General features: G+C 40.2%; 3 protein-coding genes across 4 annotated transcripts; 2 read left to right on the top strand and 1 right to left on the bottom strand.

The window, feature by feature from the left end:
* The first annotated feature begins 3,851 nt into the window (after positions 1-3,851).
* On the top strand, positions 3,852-8,520 carry LOC146523286 (uncharacterized). Its single transcript, XM_085154201.1, has 3 exons — positions 3,852-5,047; positions 5,158-5,513; positions 5,634-8,520. The coding sequence occupies exons 1-3, from the start codon at positions 5,002-5,004 to the stop codon at positions 5,871-5,873; spliced, it is 642 nt and encodes a 213-aa protein (XP_085010327.1). The 5' UTR covers positions 3,852-5,001; the 3' UTR covers positions 5,874-8,520.
* Positions 8,521-10,483: 1,963 nt separating this feature from the next.
* Positions 10,484-19,603, bottom strand: LOC146523287 (RNA-binding protein 4.1-like). Of its 2 annotated transcripts, XM_085150519.1 has the most exons (4): positions 19,475-19,603; positions 18,596-19,014; positions 17,864-18,493; positions 10,484-17,538 (listed from the first exon to the last, which is right to left on the bottom strand). In XM_085150519.1, the coding sequence occupies exons 2-3, from the start codon at positions 19,002-19,004 to the stop codon at positions 17,886-17,888; spliced, it is 1,017 nt and encodes a 338-aa protein (XP_085006645.1). In that variant the 5' UTR covers positions 19,005-19,014; positions 19,475-19,603; the 3' UTR covers positions 10,484-17,538; positions 17,864-17,885. The 2 variants fall into 2 exon arrangements, with proteins under 2 accessions (XP_085006645.1, XP_085006636.1); XM_085150510.1 differs by having other exon boundaries at positions 10,484-18,493.
* A 1,392-nt stretch (positions 19,604-20,995) lies between these two features.
* tifa (TRAF interacting protein with forkhead associated domain) lies at positions 20,996-22,190 on the top strand. Its single transcript, XM_085150533.1, has 2 exons — positions 20,996-21,151; positions 21,291-22,190. The coding sequence occupies exon 2, from the start codon at positions 21,328-21,330 to the stop codon at positions 21,931-21,933; it is 606 nt and encodes a 201-aa protein (XP_085006659.1). The 5' UTR covers positions 20,996-21,151; positions 21,291-21,327; the 3' UTR covers positions 21,934-22,190.
* The last annotated feature ends 2,806 nt before the right edge of the window (positions 22,191-24,996 follow it).

The raw sequence follows: 24,996 nt of genomic DNA on the forward strand, positions 1-24,996 counted from the left end.
ATAAAATAAGTGGTCTATATGTCATATGTCAAAACATTTTAGCCTCTACAATTTGTAAAACAGTTTGTACAGCCTACAGAAAAACAGCAAAGTCACTGTGATATATACATGTATCCTGTTTTTTACACTTTTAGTGAAATGAGAATATTTTATGTAGGTCAAAACGTTAGGGTCATATGTAGGAATCCGGGGGGGATAAACTACTACATCACTGGAATCTTTATTGTGTTTTTTGTCCCATCTTCCTCCCCTCACCCCAACTGGTTGTGGCAGAAGCCTTTTCCTCTTTGGAGGTTTCTTCTTGCTAAAAGGGAGTTTTCTCTGTATTATTGTAGGGTCTTTACCTTACAGCAGAAAGCACCTCGAGGCAACTGCTGTTGAGATCTGCAGCTGTATGAACTGAATTGATATTAGTGTCAGCCACTAATCAACAACAGATCAATCACTCAGAATTATCAGTGCAAGAGGAAATAATTTGAACAAAGGTAACAGGAATGAATGTATTTCTGTCTGCTTCATATTATGCAATATAATATCAAGAGGTTATGAAGGTATTTTGTCGTGCCATATGTTTTTTGTAAGTATGGTTTTTAGTGTTTGTTGGAGCTTAGACAGTTTAGGCCAACATTTTGCTGTGCTCTTTAATTTGAGTTTCTAGTTATAATTTTCATTATTTTATGTTCTAGTGTAATGTACTATGCTCCATAAATTGATCCTGCTTTGTTAGTCTTTTGTGTTGTTGTGAAGTGTTGGTAGTTGTGGGGGGATGAAAGGTTAGTCAAGTAAGCAGGACGTGGAGCAACAGTTTTCTGACCGTCGCCGTTTATTATGCTTTCGTTGTAACATAAAAGGAATGTAAACGGAGCTCCCACCAGAGGCCTTTGTTTGTATTTTTCAGTTTGTATGGAGAATAAAGGTTTTTTCCTTTTGCCTCGTTTTTTCTACCGAAAGGCATACAAGCGATTCGAGAAGAGCACGAGTCAGAAACTTAAGTCCTGCAGAAGCGGCAAAGAAGGACCGAAGGTTGTCGCTACAGTGTTTGTGTTTTTTATTTTTGGTGCCAGCCTCAGGTGGCCATTGGAGGTACTGCACTTCTAAGCAGGCAAAGTTTTATTTTAGTCCTGGATGTTGCCATTTGGCTTTAATTCGGTATTAACAATTCTATAGCTATATCATGGCACAGAAAAATGGGACAGTGTTATGATACACTGAGAATTTGTACAGTTATTTTGGTCTTATTCTCAGAATTCTTTTATCTGTAATCAATCTTAAATATCAGTACAAATATAAAGGCCTTTCATCATCTTAAATCTTCTCATGTCTCATATAGCTTCACAACATCTTACAATGTTAGTAAAGGCAGAGCATAAAAGATAAGAATAAATAATCAAGTCATCTGCTAAATGCCAAAAGAATAATAAGTTGATAATGACAAGTTAAAAACTGTTTTTCATTCTCATCTTGTCAAAGTCGTGCAACTGCTGACCGTTAACCACAGCAGAGCTGACTCTGTATCAAGTAGTGAATACTTCCTGTCAGACTGTGCAGAGTGTTTTCACAGACTAAACAGATCAAGGACATTAGCGTTGTGCACTGGTGGTTCCCATTAGCAGTAAAAGTTCAAATGTATAACTTTACTTTTTATTTCTTTGGATTTGCAAGGCTTGCAATATGTATCACTTTAACAAATTGTAAGCTTTTGTGCAGTGATTCAGTGATTTTCCATTTTAATTATTGCATGCTTTGGTGTTTTAGTGTTTTGTGTGTGACATAGGCCACACCCATGTGGGAGTGGAGATTCCACTCTCGTCCAGCTGCCACCTATTTGGAGTTGAGTACAGGGACTAGCTGACTGGTGATGATTTGAATCCTTCTCTATAAAGGGGAGAGAAAACATGAAGGAAGGGGATTTTTCTGTAGGACACAGTTATAGTGGGGAAGATGGTTGAAATTTTGGACTCCAGTGAGAGAGTGTGAGGTAGCATAACTTAAACAGCAAGGAAGGTGATACGTAAATAGCATCAGCAGACTATTTAAGTTCTTTTAAGTATCCTTTATTTCTGGCATCTCCATTCTACCATAAAACAATTAACCTGGTATGCAAAAATCCCACTTGCTTTATACAGGACTTTGCCCACACCTGACCTCGTTAGTCTCTACCATTGAAACAAATAGGTCAGACCAAACAATACAATTCTAAACAAAGAACAGGAATAAGATTATGCATGAAGTTGACCTCATGACCCTATATAAACAGGAAGTACTGGGGCGGCCCTTCTTATATATACGTGTCTTAAATATTGGACCTGAATAAATGGTAAATGGCCTGTGTTTTATATAGCGCTTTACACATTCAGTCATCCACCCATTCACACACACATTTACACACTGGTGATAGCAAGCTACATTGTAGCCACAGCCACCCTGGGGCACACTGACAGAGGTGAGGCTGCTGGACACTGGCGCCACTGGGCCCTCTGACCACCACCAGTAGGCAACGGGTGAAGTGTCTTGCCCAAGGACACAACGACGAGACTGTCAGAGTCGGGGCTCAAACCGGCAACCTTCCAATTACAAGACGAACGCCCAACTCTTGAGCCACGATCGCCCCCAGCAACATGGACAAACATGGTAAGTATAACCAAAGCAACATAAAGAAACATAATTTACCACACATTTGCCTGTGAACAGAAGAAAATTCAAATGACCTGATGGTTAGTAGTGTTTGCTTTAAAAAAAAAAAAAAAAACACATGCATAGATGTAATGGATGTAACTACTGCTACCACAAACAAAACCCGGGATTGTGTGTGTTAAGCAAAGTTATACCAGCAATGTCTAAATTAAAGCATTATGGCTGACTGTAAAATAACAAGGAAATAATTATACCTTGCATGCCATGTTTTATAATTGCAGACAAAGGCCAGAAGAGCCTATTAGAAAGTTTACTTTACGTTTAAGAGAAGTCACCGCCTGCAGATAAAAGAGCCACAAGGCCCTTGGCGTGCTGACCTGCACATGCGTGATCAGTTTGCCTTAGGCCTCAGAGAAGGTGCGATATAAAATCTACAGCATCTGTTAAAGTATTACCCTAATCTCCCATTCAAACAGGTGAGTAAAGAGGCCTTGCAGTGGGAAGCAGGCGCTTTGCACGGCTTGCATAAAAACTTTGCCTGTGAAATAGTAAAAGGAGATTTAAAGTGGCATAACACCTTAAATTGGAAAGATTAATTTAAAGTGGAGATTCTCGCACGAATGAACAAGCAAATCGTGGATCTTAAGAATACTCTTCAGGAGGAGCTGAGGAAATTTGCTCGACAAGCAGCAATTCCACAGACATGCCAAGTTCCCAAAGGGGAGAGAGAAAGGCAGGACTCTCATCCTATCAGTACAGGACACATGGTGAGGGTTCAGAGCCATTCCCAGCGACAGCAAATTTCTCAGCCAGTGGAACGACCACGGCATCAGTGGCATCAACAAGAGTGACCCATCTGTAGTTAGTGTGGAATCAGTAGACAGATGGCAAGGGAGTTTCGGGGAACTCAATCCAAGATGACTCTCAACTATTAATTCCAGGTGACTGGAAAGGATGATGGTGGTCAAGTCCAGATAAACCACTTTTAATTTTTAGGGACATGTCGTCAAGTATTGTTGATGGCAAGGATGTAATATTTTCATAAGATACTGATTCTAATGTAACACTAATGCCAAAAGCCTGTTTTAAGAGGTTGTTTGTAGATCAGGAACCAGGAAATCAATGTGATTTCAACTGGAAAAAGTTGAAGGCAGCAAATGGATTATCAATTTCTTATGTGGGCTATGTTAATCCAAAACGCTCCAGCAAGAGTCCCTCCTTGAGCCTAACCCATTACCACTTTGATATCAAGTACCAGCCTGGCCAGGAAAATGTTAATGCTAGGATGCCATTACAAGTGGTAATCTGGTATCTTCAGAGTACAGGTGAAGGAACACTTGTGGGGAGCCATGAACGCTGACTGGGATCCAGGCCACTGGAAAAGCCTACAGGAGCAGGATCCCATCTTGTATAAGGTGAGACAGTATATGGCCTGAGGAATGAAGCCACCTGAAGAGGAGAGCCGTCGGTGGAGTCTACTACAGACTTGCACACATGGTCACGGCTCAGCTTTTGGATGGTGTATTGGTCTGTAGACGAGTGCATTCCAATACGTATGAGGTTTACCATCAAATTCTTGCTCCTTTGTAGCAACAAGTTCTGTGCTAATCACAAAATAATTGGCACATAGCCCTCTCAAGGTCAGCCACTAATAGGTTCTACAAAGATCCTCCAGATGTTTAAATCAGGCCTTAGAGAGATGGGTTTCAGAGAGAGAAAGATAAAACTTCAAACCTGTCAGGATCACTGAATACATTTTAATTTGGTTGCTGTATCCTTCAAGGTCATCTGGTGGTGCAGGTGGTGGGAGACAGAAGGACTCTGGCCAAAATAACATCTCTGATGGACAGAGTCTCCCACCCCATGCATGTAAATGTTGCTGAACTGCAGAGCTCCTTCAGTGAGAGACTGCTGCATCCTATTGTCCTTAATGTAAATATGTAGGAAAAATTGTGTATGTTTCTGTTCTGTGTCCTGTGTACTGTTTGTTTGTATATGTGTCTTTTTGGCTGCTGTTACAACCAAATTTCCCTTTGTGGGACAATTAAAGGATTATTCTATTCTATTCTTCTATTCTATCTGTAACCCCAGTTCCAAGAGTGTTAATGTGAAGTTGTACTGGGACTCTCTGAGAGGTTTGTTTTTAATGAGCAGATGTGATAAACTATTTAACCAGTGGTTTGAGAGTCTACATGCGAACAATCACAATCTTTGTCTCTTGTTCACTGTTAGGGTTAAACTTTCTGGGGGGCGTGATTATTCTTTCACACATGTATTGTACAGCACATACAGATACTAAAAACCACACCTCTTCAGATCACCCTATAAGAGCTTGTAGAGCACCATTTAAGGGTCATTGTGTGCACAATGAGGAACTTTGACTCTCTAACAGTTTTACTTGTCTGCAGCCTCAGTAAGTACAGCAACTCATTTACTCCACAGAACCAGCTGATTCTGTTGATTACGATTATGTTGCTTCATGTTTGTGTTTGTTTATTTTCTTTATTTTCTTTTGTTTTTCAGGTTGGATCCCTGTATCACAACCTTTGGAGGTTCAGTCTGGAAAAGAAGTCACGCTGCTGTGCTCCAACTTTTCCAGTTCTCACTCAGAAATATTCTGGTTCAGAGTGACCAAGAGAGCCAAACTCACCTGTATCACCTCCATTTTCAAACCTCATGAACCTGCTTCATTCTGCGCTGGATTTCAAAGTGGAAAATTTGAAATGAGCACCAACATATCCACCGTGTTTCTTAAAATCAAACAAGTGGATTTATTGGACTCGGGGCTGTATTTCTGTGGAGCATACTTAAGCAATTATGCAGTTATTGTTCATGCAACAAATGTAGAGGTCCAAGGTAGGAATTTTATATTGATTTCATTTTGATAAATGCCATGAAAACATGGATCTAAGTTTTAGATTCGGAATGTTGAAGTTGAAAAATCTTCCTAGCATTAAAACTTAACAACACTAAACTTAGCATTTAATTTATAACTGTAGCACACTGTGTCACTGTTATTTAATTCACTTATGTTTCTCATAGACGTGTTCGATGGATTACCGAAGATGATGAGTGTGGTCCTGGGTGCTCTGTCAGTTTTTCTCATTATGGTCGTCATCTATCTGGCTGCTAAAATCAAACTTCTCCAGAAAGGTATTTTTGTTTCCACAGATTTTCACATATACTGTTGCTATATAACAGAACCATTTTTCTTCATGTTTAAAAAAATTCTTCAATAGCATTAGTTAGAAACATTGCAACTAAAATAACTGTACAATTTATTTCTGTGCTTTGCAGTACCTCACACTGGAGAACAGAATCTACAGGAAGAGGTGATGCGTTTCATTTTGTGTCCTTCCTAGACTACGATGTTTCTTTTTCTTTACCCACTTAGTTGTGAGACTGACAGTTCTTTTATTCACAGAGCCAGAGCTCAGACCCGGATTATGCTGCTGTGACATTTCATCCAAAAACAGAAAGTCACCGCAGGCTGGCATCAGTCAGAGAAATGAACCCAAATGTTATTTATTCCTCCACTAGATAGAATCAGAAAACATCTGGAACTGAGGTTTTATTATTGATTTTCTGATGTTTGTTTGGTGGATTTCCATAGCTGAAAAAAAAAAGATTTTATGAAAGAGAAAAGAAGAAAAATTGTTTGTTTTTTTTAATTTCTTACTATGTGCTATTATTTTTAATTGCATGTTTTTTTCTTTATAATTCTAGTAATGGCAGAACATGTCTTTGTTTCATATAGTCCTGTAAACCTGATTGATTGCTTTTTGGCACTGTTCTTCACTGCCGTTAGCATAAGACAAGGCCTGCGTATTCTCCTGATAAGATAGCACATGATGTCACAAGAGATCTCCTCCCAGATTCAGATAGAGGTGATCTGTGATCTCCTGAACAGTGTGTGTATTGGCAGCATTGGATATGTGATATGTAACATCCCAGATTCTTTCGATTTTAGCTCTGGAGAAATTAAGACCCAGTTAATGTCTCTGCACTGCCTAGCCAGCTGGTCACATATGACCAGGCACTGTCCTCGGTCAAAAGGAATTCAGAGTCAGCTGCCACACATGAGGTCTGAAAAAAGCTCTACGGTCTGAGGAACCACTCAGTACCACCCAGTCAGGGTACCAGTGGGTAGCAGGTTGGGGTCTGTATGTCCGTTCATAGATGTGCCTCCCCAAATCATCACCGCCCCACTGCCAAACTGGTGCAGGTGATATTTACTACAATTCTGTAACGGAAACTCTTTTTAAACTGCACAGATTACTGAGAGCCAGATATTCAGGCACACATACACAATTTGCAGTAGTTTACCCACAGTGTGTGGTTTGGTCTATGCTGTATTCTAAACAACAGGAAGAAGAGCGTTCACCAGCATGCTAGCATTTCCTGCATCTTTCACAATTTAGCCACAAAAGACAGTATATAAAGTAATAACTGACTGTGCTCGTGCTGTTTTCTCAAGCATGGTGGTCCATTAGTTCTGGAGAATGTGTTAAAGATCAGACATGCAACACTTTCACGTCCTGCAGGTTCTTAATATTGTTTACTGAATGGATTTTACTCCAATATAACCAAAAGTACACAAAAAGAAAAGGTTCTAAAGTCACAGTCATCTTTCTGACTGTTCTGTGCCCATGGCAGATAACTTGTCTCTACAGATATTCTAGACTTACAATCCCTCTTTGTCACAAAGCATGCAGACCGCAGTCATGTTATCTGTACTGTTGTTTGAAGTCTTTACAGAATTAAATAACACTCACAAAGTGTGTGTGACTCAATTTATTTCAAATTTCAGCGAATGGCTGCATGACATTGTCTCCATATAGGAAAATAGACCTTACCCTATAAAATACATTCAGAAATCAAGTTGCATTACAATTAAACACTGTAACCTTTTTGTATTCTTTTTTAAACCAGTGTTATCAGTTGACTTAATCATTGTACTGTGGGGACCAGGTTCTATGTCCACCTAGAACACCAGGGCAGATAAAGCTTGTTAATTTACTGGTTAAGACTGAACTGAAGTGTCCAGTTTGAATAAACAAATTAACATGTACAGCACTCTGCTTCATTCTAACCACAGCCCATGTACAGGATCTCAAAGATAGTCCCAGACAAACTGAATCACTGTACTGCAACTGTTGGATTATTTACCGGAATTCCGGAAGATCTTTTTCCCAGCTAAAATAATAAAAATAGTAATTAAACTGTTTGTTTCAGACTGTTTTGACCTCTGAGTCTCAGACTGGGAGGTCCAGCCTGATGAAGAGGTCTCCCTGAGGTGCTCCAACATCTCCAGAGTTATAACTTACACATTGTGGTCCAGAATAGATGTTAACAGAAACAAGATCAGAGCATCGCCTCTATGCACTGCTCTAGTGGTGATGCAGCATTCTGTCATGGATTTCAAAACGGAAAATTTGATTTGACATGACCAACATCTCCTTTCTTAAGAGCTTTCTTAAGTTTTGTCCACTTTATTGATCGAGCAGAGCGATGTTCTAGTTTAATAATTGAGCTGGCATGTTTAATAATAACTGCTTTGACTGCTGTTCTTGTAGTGATGATCGTGGATCTCCTGGTGAAAATCTTCATCCTTCAAACAGATCAGGTCAACCAGACGAGTGACCGAACAATCGCAAACGTCTTTTTTTGCCAGAAAGTAAATGAACCACTGCCCTGACCCTACTGTGTTTTACTTGTCATCAAACAGCTCGTCATCGGATCCCTTCTCTGCATTCGTGACACTCAGTTTCACCAAGCCTCGGTTTTTCCCATGACTGAGTCTTGACAGCTTTGTTGGCAGACTTATGGAGGGCAACGTTTTGGATGATGGTGCATTCTTTGATTGTGCCATTCTCAGTAAAGAGTGTCCTGTAGTGATGTGACGTTCTGTATCGAGGCTTCGAAGCGTGTGTCGAGTAATTGAGGGGACGTTTCCGCAAAGCGCGTATCAAGTCTTGCTTCATTTATGGGAGGAGCTGAAAATGATGACGTCCGAAGCCTCACTGCCCGGCTGTACCACGTGACTGGTTCATGAAGCGGTTCGAACTTTGCCGCGAGATATGACAGCGATATAAACCCCTCAGACTTCATTCAAAAATGTAGGTGTTTGATGGAGAGTTGCGGTTAGTGAGAGTTAGAGACAGTTTGGAGAGAGTTTGGAGGTTTATGAGAGTGAGGAGAGAAAGTCAGGAGAGAATGGAGCCAGCTAAGAAGAGGAGGATGTCCTCCCCTGTGTGGGAACATTTTGATTTTATTCCTCCCAACAAGGTATGTAAATTTCTACAGAAGATGTATTTTCATAATACTGATGGTGCAATAAAACATATGTTAAGCCGTCTTTACTTTTGTACAAGGTGAAGTGTTTGCTATGTGCCAGGGAGCTGGGATATAACAACAACACCTCATCCATGCTTAGGCACTACAGAGCTTTGCATGAGAATAGGGGGAACACCGATTGTGGAGCAAGACCAGGTGAACCATCAAATGCCATGATAATATAGCATGCAGTAATGTTACTAAATGATATAACAATATTATACAATGCAATAAGTGACGTGTGTGATATTTATATTTGTGCTTTGTTTTTGTTGTCTTTCCTCAGAACAATCTCAAACAGATGAAGACCTGGTTAGCATGGTGATTGAGGACTTCCAGCCATTTAGCATTGTGGAGGACAAAAGATTTAAAAGATTTGTTAAATCATTAAATCCTAGCTATGTTCTCCCCACTAAAAAGGTCATAAAAGCAGTGAAAATTTAGTTTTTACAGAATAAAATGTGGGCAGGACTGAGGCTCAAAGCCTCAGTGTGTAGCTGTCCATACCTGAACGTTACAAAAGCACAACCACTGTCCACACCCCAACCACACCTCACCTCACAGTAAATGATCATTTCCATTTTAAGCATTTCCAAATGATCATTTTCCATACTGCCAGCATAAATATACAAAGTATACTGCCATCACTACAATATAGATGTTTTACACACTCCTTTTGTTGTTGACATTTACAGGCTGTGTGCAAAAGGCCACACTCTTCAAATTCATGCCAACTAATATTTTTAAGTCCAGTAGATGTCCTACTAGAGCAAATGAAGCTTCAAGAAGCTTTGCGCTGGGGTGAACCAATTGGATGAAAAGCTTCAGTGCTTCATGAAGCTTCATCTGCCCATCACTAGTGTCCTGAATTCTTCGTCTGCCTTTTGGGGCACATTTCCCACAAAAATGTCTTCACCATTGTTAAATATCTGAATAAAAAACGTTTATAGACAAAAAGGAGAGAGAAAATAGGACACTTGGAAACAAGATTAACTTAAGTATTGATGAAAATAAATGAAAACAACAGTCGTCCTGATGTCTTAGAACAGCAGCAGGATCACTTTTTTGTATTTGTCTTGTAAATTACTGCACTCTTGTGGCCACAAGCAGCTACTGCATCTGAAAGCTTTTTTGGGGGGGTAGTTGTGATCAGATGACAAAGATGGAGCTTGTGAAACAGAGGGGAAAGCAGCATTTTTGGACAGCTCTGGCTGTGATGGGTGACTAGTTATAGCTGTGAACCCAAATCTACAGCGTGGTAAATAGACTTTGAAAGCGTACAAGCTTCTAACAACAGTCTGCTAGCAAGCAAAGCTAAGCTAACACTCAACAGCGCTGCAGAGGTGAAAAGCGGCGGAAAAACACGGAGGTTAGGAACTATCCCGCCTTTAAAATGCGAACAATTGTAAATATCGTGACAAGACGATATACATGCTCTGCTTGTTTTAGCCGCCACAGCGATTTAAAACCCGTGGAGACGTTTCCTTTTACCGACTTCCGGTGCTTTTTTGCCTGCCTGCCTGCCACGACACAAGCTAGATTCGATGACAAACACAGCGCCACCCTGTGTATAGGAGGGCGCATTGATCTACTGAAGGACTGGTTAATTTAAAGAAAAGTGAACCAGTACTTTAGACCTTTCAAGCCAATGATAACTAATAACTCTATGGTACATATAATCTACTTTCTATTCAATATGCCCAGTACAGTTAAAAATTACAATACTGCACTATTTTTTGTCTGAACAGCCTTAAACAAACTTCCTGTATCATACCATAGCCCTTAAGTAAGTGACTTCATAAGCTGTGGTATAAAATGGTTTGTACATGTTTGGTCATATCCACCTCTCCTTTGACATTTATTAACATTAGCTTTTCTCTGCTTGACTCATATCGTGGCAGAGGATTAGTTAATGTGTAACAGTTGAATATTGCAGAGTTCCTTCTTCCCGCTCTAGTTTTAGATACTGTGAAACAGATGCTGTGCCTTCATGTCAACTTTAAGGTTCATCCATGGACTCCAGGTGGAGATTTCACCAGTGTAGTGTGGCATTCATACGCTCATCCACAGAGTGTGTGTTAGACTACTCACCAAGCTATGAGAATATACTGTGTCAATAGTAGCCATGCAGTCACAGAATCCTCTCTTAAGTATTTCTTCACTAAACACGTTTTTCAGGGAAATTCTATTTTCCTGACTTGTCTTACAGAAACCTACCCTAAATTCTACACCGTTAACTTTTTATTTATTTTCCAATAACGTGAACTTTACTTCATCCAGTACAGTCTTTGTGGTATTTGCAGATTTGCACTTGAAACCAGCAGGGTTACTGCAGAGCCAATGAGGAAACTTCCTTGAAACAAAGACAGCCGCTTGTAAAGAGCAGTAGTCATAAAGACTCATTCATATTTTTCTCTGGCAGCGACAGCACAGTTAGTTGAATCTTTTTACTGAGATACTTTGCATTTCTTGTTTTCCATTTTACCGGTTAAAAGCAGCGATCTTCTACAATTTGAAAACTAAGTCACACTCTTACCTACAATTATGTTTTTGCCTTGCCTCCAAATCAAGCTTTACCATCCTCAGCAAAGCTGTAAGGGCTTTTATGGTTGTCTTCCTCTGGGGACCAGAAGAAGACACACTGCCGACGACCCTCGCAGGCTGGGCCGTGACGACCAGTCCTGTGCCTACATCCTGCTTGATCCCCGGGTGTCCCATAAGCAGCTGGCGCTCTATGCCTACCACATTCCCCAGAGCTCAGAGATGCTGTTTACCATCCAGAATCTGAGCCAGAGGGGGAAACTGTCAGTGAACACCTCACCGCTGGGATACCTGGAGAGGATGGATCTGCCAGACAAATCTCTGATCCGGTTCTGTTTATGTTAGTGAACTTACAGGCAAATTGCTGTGGTGTTGTTACATTAGAGTTCAAGCTGGCTGAGACAAATCTGCCCTCTTTGTACCCTGTAGATATTAAAAAACTCTGATCATAATATGAATACAGCTACATTTAAAGCGTTTTAAATGCAAATGTTTTAGAACCTTAAAGCTACTTGTTTCTATATTTTCAGTGTAAGAAATTAAACTGTTTTTCTGCACATGGTTTTAGATAATGTTTGATGTGACTGCCAATTATACACACTTTGAGTTTATGGAAATGGTTTATAGAGGCCTTTACCTTGAACACAAACCAATTTGGCTTATTAAGACAGGTTTATCAAGAGATCAGATAAAACAGTTACAGTTATAAAGTGATCTACATACACGACAAAGTGCAAACCCAAATAGTTTCAGACACAGCATTCTGACATTTTGTCAGATGAATATAATTAAATATAATTTATAATTCTAATTTCCTTTGTGTGTCTTCAGTGTAAGAGTTACAACGTGGTTTTCCAGCTCAGGGTCATGCAAGGAAATAAAAGTGACATCCGTAGCTGCAGGTACTGCAAAAGTCTTAGATAGTGTCAACAAGAAGTTGTTTAGCCATCAGACTGTTTGGTGAAGCAACATACTGCATTCTAGTTTCAGTCTGACAAACAGCAACCGGTTACACAAGTGTAAATAGGAAAAATACCCACAGTATATGGCTTGAAATGAAGCAAAATGCATCCTAATGTTACTGCAGAACAGTTCACTTCACCTTTAATTTGGCTCTTGCACATATTTCTGTAAGCTTCACAAAGCCAAAACAGAGAGAATGAGGAGGAGCTTCTTCCCCCAGGCTATTCGGGCCCTGAACCAGGTGTAGGACTGGACTCTCCCACACACATCACTATAACTGGACTCTCCCACACATCACATCACCACACGCACCACCACACATTTCCTATAATTTATAATCTGGATAATCTCTTTCTGCTATTTGCTCATTTTTTACTGTAAATTTCTAAGTTAATTTGTAAATTTTGTAGTAACCTGTAAATTGTAAATACTGTAAAACTTTTTTCTGTCATTTAATGGTTGGGCATTGCACAGCTACAAGCATTTCACCCCCATGTCATACTGTGCATGGTTGTGTGTGTGTGACAAATAAAATTTGAATTTGAAAAGCCTGTTTCAGCTTCAGCTTGGCTAAAATGCTCTCTTTAGACCGTCTGCCTTCAGCATCAACTTTGTGTGTCAGCTGGCTAGTTTCCAGTTTCAGTGTGTGTGTGCCTGTATGCTTGGTGTTTGGTGAAACATATCAAACATATGGAAGGTCAAAACAGAAAAAATACTTTGGGGAATGTAGGCTACTGTTATTGCATCAATACTAGCCAGTATGGCAGGTTCAGACAAAAACAACAAATTTTTGTTGCCATAGTGAGAAAATATAATTTGAATTAGGTAAGCCAGCCATAGAGACACACAGGTTATCTGTTACCTCTGGGTCAGGTCCAAAAACTAGTTGTTATTGCCGTAGAGCAAAGTCCAACCTAAAGGTTCATGTTCCTACATGACTGAATTCACAAAGGGGAAACTCCGCTACAGCTGTATCAGATTGTTATCTTATCTCGTGCTACATGAGATGAGCTGGAGATGCTCCAGCACGCCTATGACTAAATGACATTTCCCAGAAAAAGAAGCAGATAAAATTATGCTTCTCATTCTTTGGCTAAACTTGATATTTTACTTTCAGTTTTACTATGAATGATTCTCCTTTGTGTTCTGCTGGGAAAATCTGTGTTACACACACACACAGCCACACTATATACATATATAGAAACTAAAAGTCAATGTCACTTTTTAAGATATATGTACTATGCTGCTCTATACAGCATTATATGTTTTTAAAAATATCTTAACTTCATTAAGATGAGGAGTTAAATTAATAAGAATCAAACCTAAATACACAATATGATTAAGACAAAGTTGGAGGGCTCTTTCTCCCCATCACTGCGTGTCACTTGTGTCAGGTTTACAACAGGGAAACATCCTCTGATGAGTTTGAAGTTTCTGGTTACTCAGTGACTATTGAATGCAGTTTCCACACTCTGGTAATAGAAGAGTATTTATTGTCTCATTGCAACTTTCTGCAGATATTGTTTTACCGCTGTTTGGAATTTATTAGTCAAGATGGGGAAGTATCAGGACACTGTTACTGCTCTGAACACTTACTATAGATAACATCACACAACATAAGTTTGCCTTCAAGAACTTTGCCAGAAACGCTCACTAAAATATTAATATTGTTGCTGAAAGGGTTAATGGTAACCTAAAGCCTGAGCAAACATCACCCACTAAGGTTTGCTGGCATAGTGAAACTACAACTTTTTAAACGGATCAACTTACTCCCAATCCTGCCACATGAAGTTAGTTATGCACTTGTGTATTTATATCAAAAGTAGGAATTAATGTATACAAACTGTCCTAAAATATAAATTTTTATAGCAAAATTGAAATCCTTATTTTTAACTTGTTTTGGTTATGGGACAGAAAAAAAGTGTTTCCCCATTCCATGACAATAAGCCTGAGTTTAGTTTTGTAGTATAAAATGTGTTAGATTTACTTCCCCATATAAAATTGAGCAAAGAGCTCTCTCCATGATATAAAAACACCTCCTCAGATATCATAGCTCTGCTACTGTCCAGTTAAAAACCAGGATGTTAAGAAATTGCTTCTTGTGCACGTGTTTGAAGACAAATAAATTTGGACAGGGCCAATGTGCAGTAGCAAACAGAACTAAAACAATGCAGTGAAAACAGTGCCTCAAATGGCAACCAGCCAAGTAACTAGACACACAGCATGTAAGTCAACAGAGTCTATGTTGTTGTTTTTAAATATTTTATTGATATTTGTAAAAATCCAAAAACTAACAATACATTAAAGAAATTACTATGAAATTCCCACACACTTAACCAACTTCATGTTTACAAGGGTTTAAAATCTATATTTATAATATATAGAAATATCACATCTTCAAGTCCAAATGTAGTGTTCTGTGGTAAATCCTTCAATTCATTCAATCAAAAAGAAAAAACTGTAAAAATAAATTATTCAAATTTCCAATTTTAAAAAGACCTCGACTTTCCCTAAAAGCTGCCATCATTTTTTTAAAATTCAGATTTGAAACCCTACTGCTGGGATCCAATCTGTCAGCAGCAAAGCGTAGCGTTCACAGTCTGTACAGTGTACATAAAGAACAGCCGGACAGTTTTGCAGACTAGCTAACACCTCTGAACCTCAGATTTCCCTAAAATAGATAAGAGAGAACCCAAATAAATAAGTGATCCAGTATTAGCCATCTATGAGCGATGGAATGACACAAACCAAAGCACCACTGTTCTTATTTAACCCCACTAACCCCAGCAGCCTTCTCACTTGTCCCTATTATCATTAGCAAACTGCAGACAGGCAGACGACAGTCGAGTTCTTCTCCATGCAGTGACGTCACACACATTTAACATTAGAGAATGTGACAGATGTCTGATTACTTAAAAATGACCTGTTCTTTCAACTGCCGGCCTATGGCCCAAATCCACACTAGCACTGTTTATTCATTGGAGTGGAGGGTGAGATATACTGAGTGCTGATCCATACTACCTAAGTGGAAGTGGGTTACAAATCCCTAAACCACAGGTGTCAAACTCCAGGCCTCGAGGGCCACAATCCTGCTTCTTTTCAAACTAACCAGCCCTTCTAGCTTATTTTTGGCAAAGCACACCTGATCCAGGTAATCAGCAGCAGGTAGTGCAGGGATATCTCACAAACAAGCCTGGAGTTTGAGACCCCTGCCCTAAACGGTCTACACCAGGGGTGGGCAATCTCAGTCCACTGCAGGTTTAGATGTGTCCTCAAACCAACACAGCTGATTTAAATGGCTAAATGACTCCTCACCATGTCCTGAAGTTCTCCAGAGGCCTGGTAACGAACTAATCATGTGATTCAGGTGTGTTGACCCAAGGTGAGATCTAAAATCTGCAGGGAGACCGGCCCTCGAGGCCTGGAGTTGTCCACCCCTGGTCTACACCATGAGTGTTGAACTCCAGGCCTCGAGGGCCAGTGTCCTGCAGATTTTAGATAACATCTTGGGTCAACATACGTGACATTTTAAAGAGGTAATTTAGCCATTTAAATCTGCCGCCCTCAAGGCCTGGAGCTTAACACCTGTGGTCTACACCGAAGCAGGCGTACTAACCAACAATTACACTCACAAGCCAGGTTTTTCACAAAGTGGTGAAACTATTACACACACCATAGAAACCACAGATGACAGTGGAAGTTTATTTAACCTTCAGAGAAGCACAAGGGCCTTAACAGACTCCACAAAACCAAACTGAGCTAACGTTTGTTCTCAACTTTCCTTCACCTGTTCTGTCTGACTAGCTTAAGACATTCGCGTAAGATTTTCCAGCATGATGATGTTTTTCCCCAAAAGATGCGTAAGAGTGGATCATTCCATCACTAAATAACTGACCACACCTGATGGTTTTCTCTTATTCATGTTCTCTGCATCTACCTTTGGTACTTTCAGGACTGTTTTGGCATAAAGAGCCTAAAGAAATCCCCAACTTTTTTCTGGCTACTACACAAAACTGTTAAATGAAAGTAATAATTCACCTAAAAGAATCATACAAATGTGGAATGTGTTTCAGCACCACATCAGCATTCTTTCCAATCCAGTAACCTGTCACTTACCTTTTCACTGCGAAGGTGTCCAGAAGTTGTTGAGGTAATACCCCCTCCCCCTCCCCAATATGACTCAAGGTAAACCAGTCTCACCTATCAAAACCAGTGTGGGTTCAGTAGGTTTAGAGAGCGCTAGCTTTTCTTTACTTGCCTTCAACTTTGGCACTGAGGAAAGACGTCAGACGCCCTGCTGAGGAATAAAAGCTGCAGCATTTCAGACAAGACCAGTGAGGAAAGTTTGGGCGTGTTTTTTTTTAATCAGCGTGACGATTTTAACAAGCTTGTCTCACGGTATTTCATCGCTAACAAACGGATAACTTTTAAAATAATGATATTTTCCGGTGACCCTACAACAATATTTGAATCAGGTTAATTAGAAGTGTTTGACAATGCACATATAAACGCTCTGAGGAGACTTCCGACTGACATTTATTTTCTGTAAGTTAACAGTTACTTCCTGCATGCATCGAACTCCTACATTTGAGCAGTTTAAGTTTTTCACAGCGGTTTGTTGTGCGGTGTAAAAGTTTTACATGATGGAGTCAACGTGCAGATTAGATTTTATACCAAACAAAGTTAAGTTCAGTTAAATCTACAGTCACAAGTATCGCCTAGAAACTGTTGCTGAACTCATTCAGCTTCTCTAAGGTCACAAACAACATCAGTATTACTCAAACGAAAAAGTACAAAAAAAATAAAATAAAAAATAAACACCTACTCCAGACGGCAAGCAGTAAAAGTACTACAGCACAATTACATATTAAAACAACCAGGAGGAAAAATACGAGTGTAAAAATTGCCTCAAAGTAATAAAAACAGAAAGAGACGTGGACGTCGGCTATTCGGTTCCTCCTGTCAGCATCGCAGGGGAACGTTACGCGCTCAGCCACTGACAGGGAGAGGATAGAGTCACGTGCATCAGGAGGCGCCGAGCGGCGACGCAGTCGGACGACAATCCTGAAAAAAAGAGCAAATGACAGAAATGAACGATCTGCAACTCTTGAATACAGGACGTTGTTCCACGATAATTTCTAATTCGACTTGTTTTTCCCGAAATTCAGAGAGTCCATCCTCAACAGTGCATCTTTGTCGTATTATAACACACTTAATACTATTTTATTATCTGAGAAGCCAGTTAAATGGATCGACGTGCATTACCAACGAATTTACTTGTGGAACAGCACCTTGTACGCATGCTTTTCAAATCCCCGGCTGCCTCTGCCGTTACAGGAACGCTGTTTTAGGAAAGAGCAACACCAGTCTACCTCAGACCTATCCTCACCTTCAAAATGCGCCGCCCTTGCTTAATAAGCGTAGCGTGCAGGCGGTGGCGGAGGCAGCCGATCTGCGTAGGGGTCCCTTGCACGTGGAACTCCGTATGCAGAGCGATCATAGGAGTAGCCGTTACTGGCAGGGGGCACTGGTGTGGTAGGCGGTCTCCTAAGCGGACTTCGATCTCGGGCGTAGTATGAGGACGGAGGAGGTGGAGGAAGGGGCCGACGCTCGTATGGGTCGAGCGACGAGTTCGGAAGACGGTCTCGGACGACGGCTGACGGGGGAGGGGGAGGAGGAGGCACGCCGGGACGCTGGTCGTCGTAGGTGGCCATGCCATACGGACGGGCTCGATACTTCTCATAGTAATCTACCACGCCATATCTGTCCCTCTCAGCATCGTAAGGGCGATCTGGATAAACTGCTCGTCTAGGGGGAGGGGGAGGCAGAGGAGGGGCGGGGTAACCTGGGGGTATGTGGCTAAGACGACCCCTCATGTAGCCAGGTGGAGGAGGCTCGGGCCACTCTCCTGGATAACGTGGGGGCCAATAGCCACCCCTGTCTGGGGGAGGAGGGGGGTAATCATCCCGTTCTTCATGTCTGGGACGACTCTTGGAAATCTGGACATGGATGCGTTTGCCTACATTAAAAAATAAAAACACAGGTTATGTGGGCTGGTTTATAATAAGGCAACACTAAGGTTTCTTCTTGACCTCCTTATAATGTTGGTAATCTCTCTTACCTTGAAATTCTGTGTTGTCCAGTCCCTTGATGGCATCCATGGCCTCGTCAGAGTTGGACATGTGTACAAAAGCAAAATTCTTAACAACAGCACACTCTGTGACCGTGCCGTACTCCTCAAACAGAGCACGCAGCTCATCATCAGATCCTTTCTCTACATTTGCTACATGTAGTTTGACTGAGCCCTGGTTCTTCCCGTGACTGGCCTCCACGTTGATGGGCGTGCCGTGCAGCTTGTAGAGGTGCAGATTCTTGATGGCTTTGGTGGCAGCCTTGCGGTCGTCCATGTGGACGAAGGCAAAGTTTTTGATGATGGCACATTCTGTCACAGTGCCATACTCGGTAAAGAGTGCCTTGATTTCATCCTCGTTTGTCGCTCTGGGCAGATTTCCCACGAAAATCTTCACCATGATTACAAATCTGTTTCGAGGTAATGCAGAGTGTTAAGAGAGAAAAAAAACACACAGTTACAATTTTTTTAGTGCATACTATTAAAGAGTACGTTTGACCCTTCCTCTGAGTCTATAAAAACAGCAGCGTTGTTAACAGGCCCGCGCATAGTAAAAACCTAGAAGTCGTTCACGGCGGCACAAGTACCAACAATTTAATCATTTAAAACCATTATTATCAATAAATAGTTTCTTTCATATCTGTATATGTCTACAAAAAGAACAAATGAGCAGAGTTTAAACGCCGCTCGTGTAGCCTGTTAGCCCCGGTTAGCCACGCTAACAGACAAAGCAGCGCAGTCGATGTTCTCGCGCAACGAGACTAGCGAGCGAACAAAGGTACCGACGTTAACAGGGTACTCCACACATACCTATGCGGCAAACAAGTACATTTATATAAAGACGTAAATTTAATTTTCTATTTTCATTACCTTTTAGTCGGCGCTCACAAAAAGGAATTGAAGTCCCCTTCGAGAGGTTTCCTTTTGCTAATTTCCGGTTGTGTCTTGCCTGTGGCTGCCAGCTGCACCGCCCCCCTCCGCCCGGGCGTGCGCAGTAATCTAAAGTCTTCGGGTAAAACAACAATTTTACAACTTTACAACTTTTATCCGCATTAAATGTTACACATTACACACCCAGTAGTCTATAATATATCTATTTTTCTACTTTACATGTCTAATAAAAATAATAACAATATAAAAATAACTAGCTATAGCACTGTGCTTTGTTATAAATACCCTACATTATCTTACGGTACACTTTTGTCCATGTTTTGTAAGTCACCCCGTTTCTTATTTATTAACCAGTAACATTTCACAGCTACATTTATATGGTGAAGAAAAGAGAGTTAAGTACGTTTTAAACGTACTTGGTTAATGTGTAACGGTCTATTTTACAAGGTTGCTTCTTCCCGTTATAGTTGTAAATACCGCAGGGTGAGAAGATGGGAAGCAGTGTCTTTAGTTGAGTCTGTTTACAGTAACTGGTTGTGACACTTCTGATGACATTATTATTATTTTTCACTAACCCCAGCCACCCCAGTAATGAAAAGCGACTTTTCATTCTGAAATAAGTAGCTAAATTTTGACATACATAAAATTACATTCCTTAACAGATTACCCTGTTATACTGCGTTTAAAGAAACAGATCTCATTTTGTATTTTAAAACATTGTTGCTTCTGAAAAACCCCTATAAGTAATTTGTTAAGACTGCCGAGATATGCAAAACATAAAAATTATCACTAGTTAATCAATCCTCTTGTAAAAATTATTTATTTATTTTTGTTCATTTACATTTACTTTTTTTATTTTATTTTTTATTTTTTTTTACAAAACATCATTAATGTCCTCTGTTTCACATCTAATTGTTTCTTCTGTATGTTTGCATGTCTGTATTTTATTTCTCTGCTTTGTTTACATAAAAAGTATTGTAAATAATCACAATACACGGTCCAAATGAAGTTTTAAAAGCGTTTCTGTCTACTCCGGTTGCGTCATCCTGGAATTTTCAGTGTTGTAATGCTGCATTCAGGTGCTCGCGTAAAAAACCCCTCAGTACAGCAAACCAGCGGAAAATAATTTAAATTGTAACAAAGACTCCAGTGAATTATGTTGAATTAGTATTTTTCTTATTAGCATTTTATTTCATTTTCTTTCATTTCACGTGGCAAACTGTTTGCATTGACTTCACAATCAAACATACATAAATATTTCAGATTTGGGTAACACCATTACTGTCCAGTCTCCTGATTTAACAGTAGACATACTTTTACTTTAATAACTGTACTGTGTATTGTAGTGTCTAATTCTTGGATGCTATGTTTTTTAGCTTTTGAATGAAAATTTGTATTTTTTTTTTTCTTTTATGTTGCATTCACAAAATTTAATTCAACCTGAAAGTAAAATTTCCGGATTTTCACCTGAAAGCAACACTGTTGGACCAACAGGAAAACTCGCCTAATAAAAGGCAACAGCTTGCAAAGCGCTGCAATCAGTCTTCCTGTTTTCGCAGCAGTAGCACCGTTAGATTCTTGTAACTCTACAGTTTCTTTCTTTCCCGTGAATGGAATAAAAACCTCGTTCTTTAATTAAGAAAGTTTCACATTCAGGTAAGGCATCTAAAAAAATGTTTGTTGATTATATGCAGTACGATTTAACCCTGCTTTACAGATAAGATGGTCTATTTTCACTGTATGACTAATTTTTTTGTTTGGTTTTTATTTTTTTTGTCCTTTCTTTAACTATCAGCTGTCTTCTTCTTTTCATCTGGAGTTATTCTTTCACAATGAATGTGTCTCCGACGATGGAGACGGAGGAGGACCTCCTGACTTGCCTCCAAATCAAGCTTTACCATCCTCAGCAGAGCTGTAAAGGCTTTTATGGTCATCTTCCTCTGGGGACCAGAAGAAGACACGCTGCCGATGACCCTCTCAGGCTGGGCCGTGACGACCAGTCCTGTGCCTACATCCTGCTTGATCCTCGGGTGTCCCGTAAGCAGCTGGCGCTCTACGCCTACCACATTCCCCAGAGCTCAGAGATGCTGTTTACCATCCAGAATCTGAGCCAGAGGGGGAAAATGTCTGTGAACACCTCAGTGCTGGGATACCTGGAGAGGATGGATCTGCCAGACAAAGCTCTGATTCGGTTCGGAGAGTATGAGATCCTGATCATCCGTGAGTCTGGTGAGGCCATGGCCAACTTTGAGGTAGAGTTTGAGGTGCTGGCAGCACCTCCTTCCAGAGAGACACCCATGTCTCTGTGGAAGAGGCAGACATCCATGTCTCTTCCTCCAGTCATGGAGACATGTTCAGATAGTAGGATTAGTTTGTCAGCCGAAGATAGCTCCTTTGGCCCCCAGGAGAGTGATGAGACTCTTCCTTGTGATTCATAACCAATCATTACTGCTTATTCACGTGTGACTTTTTGTTGTTGTTGTTATTTACTCGACTTAATGCCAATTCAGTTCATTTATTACATTAGACAAGAAATCCCTCTTTGTATATGTGAAATCAATATTTTGCACCCTTTTCGTATCCTGTCTACATAAGCTGCATTGATAATTTTGCAAATACTGTTAAAGTGCAAAGTTTGAAAGTTATGACTGAGAAATAAACAGTTTATCTGGAATACAGTTGTCTGCATGTTGTTGATTATTATTTTGTTTTTGTTTTTTTGGTGGAACCTTTTACTCTAAGGCAATCATTAATCAAAGAATGAAAAAAGTGTGGCTTTGCATTGAAGACAGAAACAGGTTTTTCTAGAAATCCTTGAGATGAAGCGGTAACCTTTCAAGCCTGTAGAAATATGAGATCTCCATGCAAGCATGGCAGCTTAGGGGAAAACACAGCACTATTCTAGAAACAACACACATTTATAGAGTTGAGAAAAGGCATTCCTAGTCTGGAATGTGGTCACTGTCGCTGCCATGCAGGCGGCAGTTACGAGTTTCACATACTCTAAATGATATCTAGCAATGTATTTTTGTGCTCTGTGGAGGACGTAATTGGGTGAGACCACTACTTAAAACATCATTTATGCAATCTATACGAGTCCTACTATACTGTCAGGAGAATTCATTTGAGCAGAATGAATAGATTTCTTCTTCCCCCTGTTGATTTATTTAATTACTGTGGTAAAAGTACATTTAACTGTATCTCTCCTGTCTTTATCAAATCAGTTCAAATTATTCAGAATTTGGGTTGAAATGGTTTTTCACCACAAAACATGAAAACTGGAAAAAAATCTGTCCACAACTACCAAGACAGCTGGTCCTCTAATTATGTCAAACAGAAAAGATGCATCCAGGTTTTAGAGAAACGTAAAGGTCAGAGCACACAAACCAGAGGGATGTCCTCAACTACGAAGATAGCATTAGACATGAAAACATTGTACGTCTGATCTGTGTATGTGGATAACCTCAGATCTGAATTTACAGGTTTCTGGTTGTAGCTATGAGTTGAGGCAGATTCTTCAAGATTAGGCAGCCCATCAAAGTAACGATCTTGATATCTCTGAAAGAATGTCCTCTGGGAGGTGAGAACTCTCTCAAACAGTGCTGTCATGGAAAGACGATTCCCTTCATTGGCTGGTGTCCTGTATGGCAACTAAGAAACCAAATCCCACGACTTCAAAGCCTTAGCTTCCATAATGGACTTTGGGTGTTGTTATTCTGCCCCTTTCAAGTTCCTCAAACCCTGGCCTGAACTTTCACCTTCCAGCTCTAATGTCTGTCCCCCTTCAACAGTTTGAGGAAAATGCTTCACTCAGCACTCTGTCATACCAGCTATGATCATTGAAGTGCCACTGGTGACATGACCTAACCAGTTTTCAGTATTCCAATATGTTTCATTGATCTGTTGTAATTCTCGTGAAATAAACTAAAAATTTAACTTTGCCATAAATCCACATAAAAATGAGACAAAATATAATTCTGTGATCAAATAAGACTTGATGTCCACTTCAAAAGACTGAAGATAAAGAATAACAAGTAAAGAAATAACTATTTAAAATCTAAGTATTAAAAAGAAACAATTCTTCTTGGATGAGCCTCAGCCAGCGCTCACGATTTCCAAGTATTTATGTTTGATTTAGGGGAAAGTGACTTGGGGACTAGAGGAAATGATACTTCGCTCTTTAGCAGATCCAATGAACTCACTTCCAGTTTCACTGTTCGTCGATTAGGCATCTATAGCATCCATCTATGCATTCTGCCCCTCACATCTGTTTAAAACCTGGATTCAACACTCCTCTGCTTTAACTGTCTGGTTTCTCACAAATGAATAACATCATGTTAGTGAGTGCTGAAGAAGCACAGCTGTGGAATCGTGCAAATAAAATCACACTGACTCATTGTGCTTTAGGTTTTTGGGGAGGGAGTATGTGATGACTGTATGTTGTAACGCTGCAGGCAGTTCCACTCCCCTCCGGTGAAGATAACACTTTGTAGCTCAAAAACTACACTTTTACACTCGGCCTGAAACCAAAGCAACATCAGTCTAAGTCAGTTTATATGCTGAAGTCTCACTTTTATAGATGCTTTGTGCTCAAATCAATGTGTAAACAATCACAATTAACCACTTGTAATTAATGATATGTGACATTTAAAGATCTCATAATAACGCCCCGAAAGAACACATTGCTGTCATATAGCCGGGGCACTTGTGGTTCCTGGGATATTTAAAAGTAAAATTGAAGGAAGAGCCTTCTGGTTTAAGATCCCTTTTATGTGAAACTAACTCTCAGTTTAGATTCAGGGGAAGACACCCTCTCTACTTTTAAGATTAGGCTTAAAACTTTCCTTTTTTATAAAGTTCTTCCTCTCCTCATCTCCAGCCAGACATCTCAGACGGCCCCCGTCCCTGAGCCTGGTTCTGCTGGAGATTTCTTCCTGTTAAAAGGAAAGTTTTTCCTTCCCACCGTCACTAAGTGGTTGTTTGATTGTTGGGGTTTTCTCCATATTATTGTAGACCTTACAATATAAAGCTCCTTGAGGCGACCGCTGTGGTGATTTGGCACAAATATATAGTCATCTGACAATTTATTAGATATACCTTACTAGTACGAGTTTTGCCTTCAGAACCATAATTCTTTATGGCATAGATTCAGACATTTTGGTCCATATTGACGTACTGATAGCATCACACAGTTGCTGCAAATGTATGCTGTAAAAATCCGGTTCCACCACATTCCAAAGGTGTCCTTATAGACTGAGACCTGATGACTGACAACCACTGGAGCACAGCGAACTCACTGTCACGTTCAAGAAACCAGTTTGAGATAATCTGAGCTTTGAGGCATGAAATGTTATCCTGCTACAAGCAGCCATCAGAAGATGGCTACTACCATAAGTGGATGGTCAATAACAATAGTTGGGCAGCTGTGGCATATAAGCAATTCTCACTTGGTACTCAAGGGCCCAAAGTGTGCCAAGAAAATATTCTCCACATGCTCGCAG

The sequence above is a fragment of the Neolamprologus multifasciatus genome, chromosome 3 (assembly GCF_963576455.1).
Source record: "Neolamprologus multifasciatus chromosome 3, fNeoMul1.2, whole genome shotgun sequence".
Classification (NCBI taxonomy): domain Eukaryota; kingdom Metazoa; phylum Chordata; class Actinopteri; order Cichliformes; family Cichlidae; genus Neolamprologus; species Neolamprologus multifasciatus.

What these genes read in the sequence shown, in the direction of transcription:
- LOC146523287 (XM_085150519.1), bottom strand. Translation starts at nt 19,004, where the DNA reads ATGGTGAAGATTTTCGTGGGAAATCTGCCCAGAGCGACAAACGAGGAT. An exon ending in GGACAACACAGAATTTCAAG is followed by an intron (nt 18,494 to 18,595) that starts GTAAGAGAGATT and finishes TTTTTAATGTAG; the next exon opens with GCAAACGCATCCATGTCCAG.
- tifa (XM_085150533.1), top strand. Translation starts at nt 21,328, where the DNA reads ATGAATGTGTCTCCGACGATGGAGACGGAGGAGGACCTCCTGACTTGC.
- LOC146523286 (XM_085154201.1), top strand. Translation starts at nt 5,002, where the DNA reads ATGAGGAACTTTGACTCTCTAACAGTTTTACTTGTCTGCAGCCTCA. An exon ending in TTTACTTGTCTGCAGCCTCA is followed by an intron (nt 5,048 to 5,157) that starts GTAAGTACAGCA and finishes TTTGTTTTTCAG; the next exon opens with GTTGGATCCCTGTATCACAA. An exon ending in GGAATTTTATATTGATTTCA is followed by an intron (nt 5,514 to 5,633) that starts TTTTGATAAATG and finishes TTATAACTGTAG; the next exon opens with CACACTGTGTCACTGTTATT.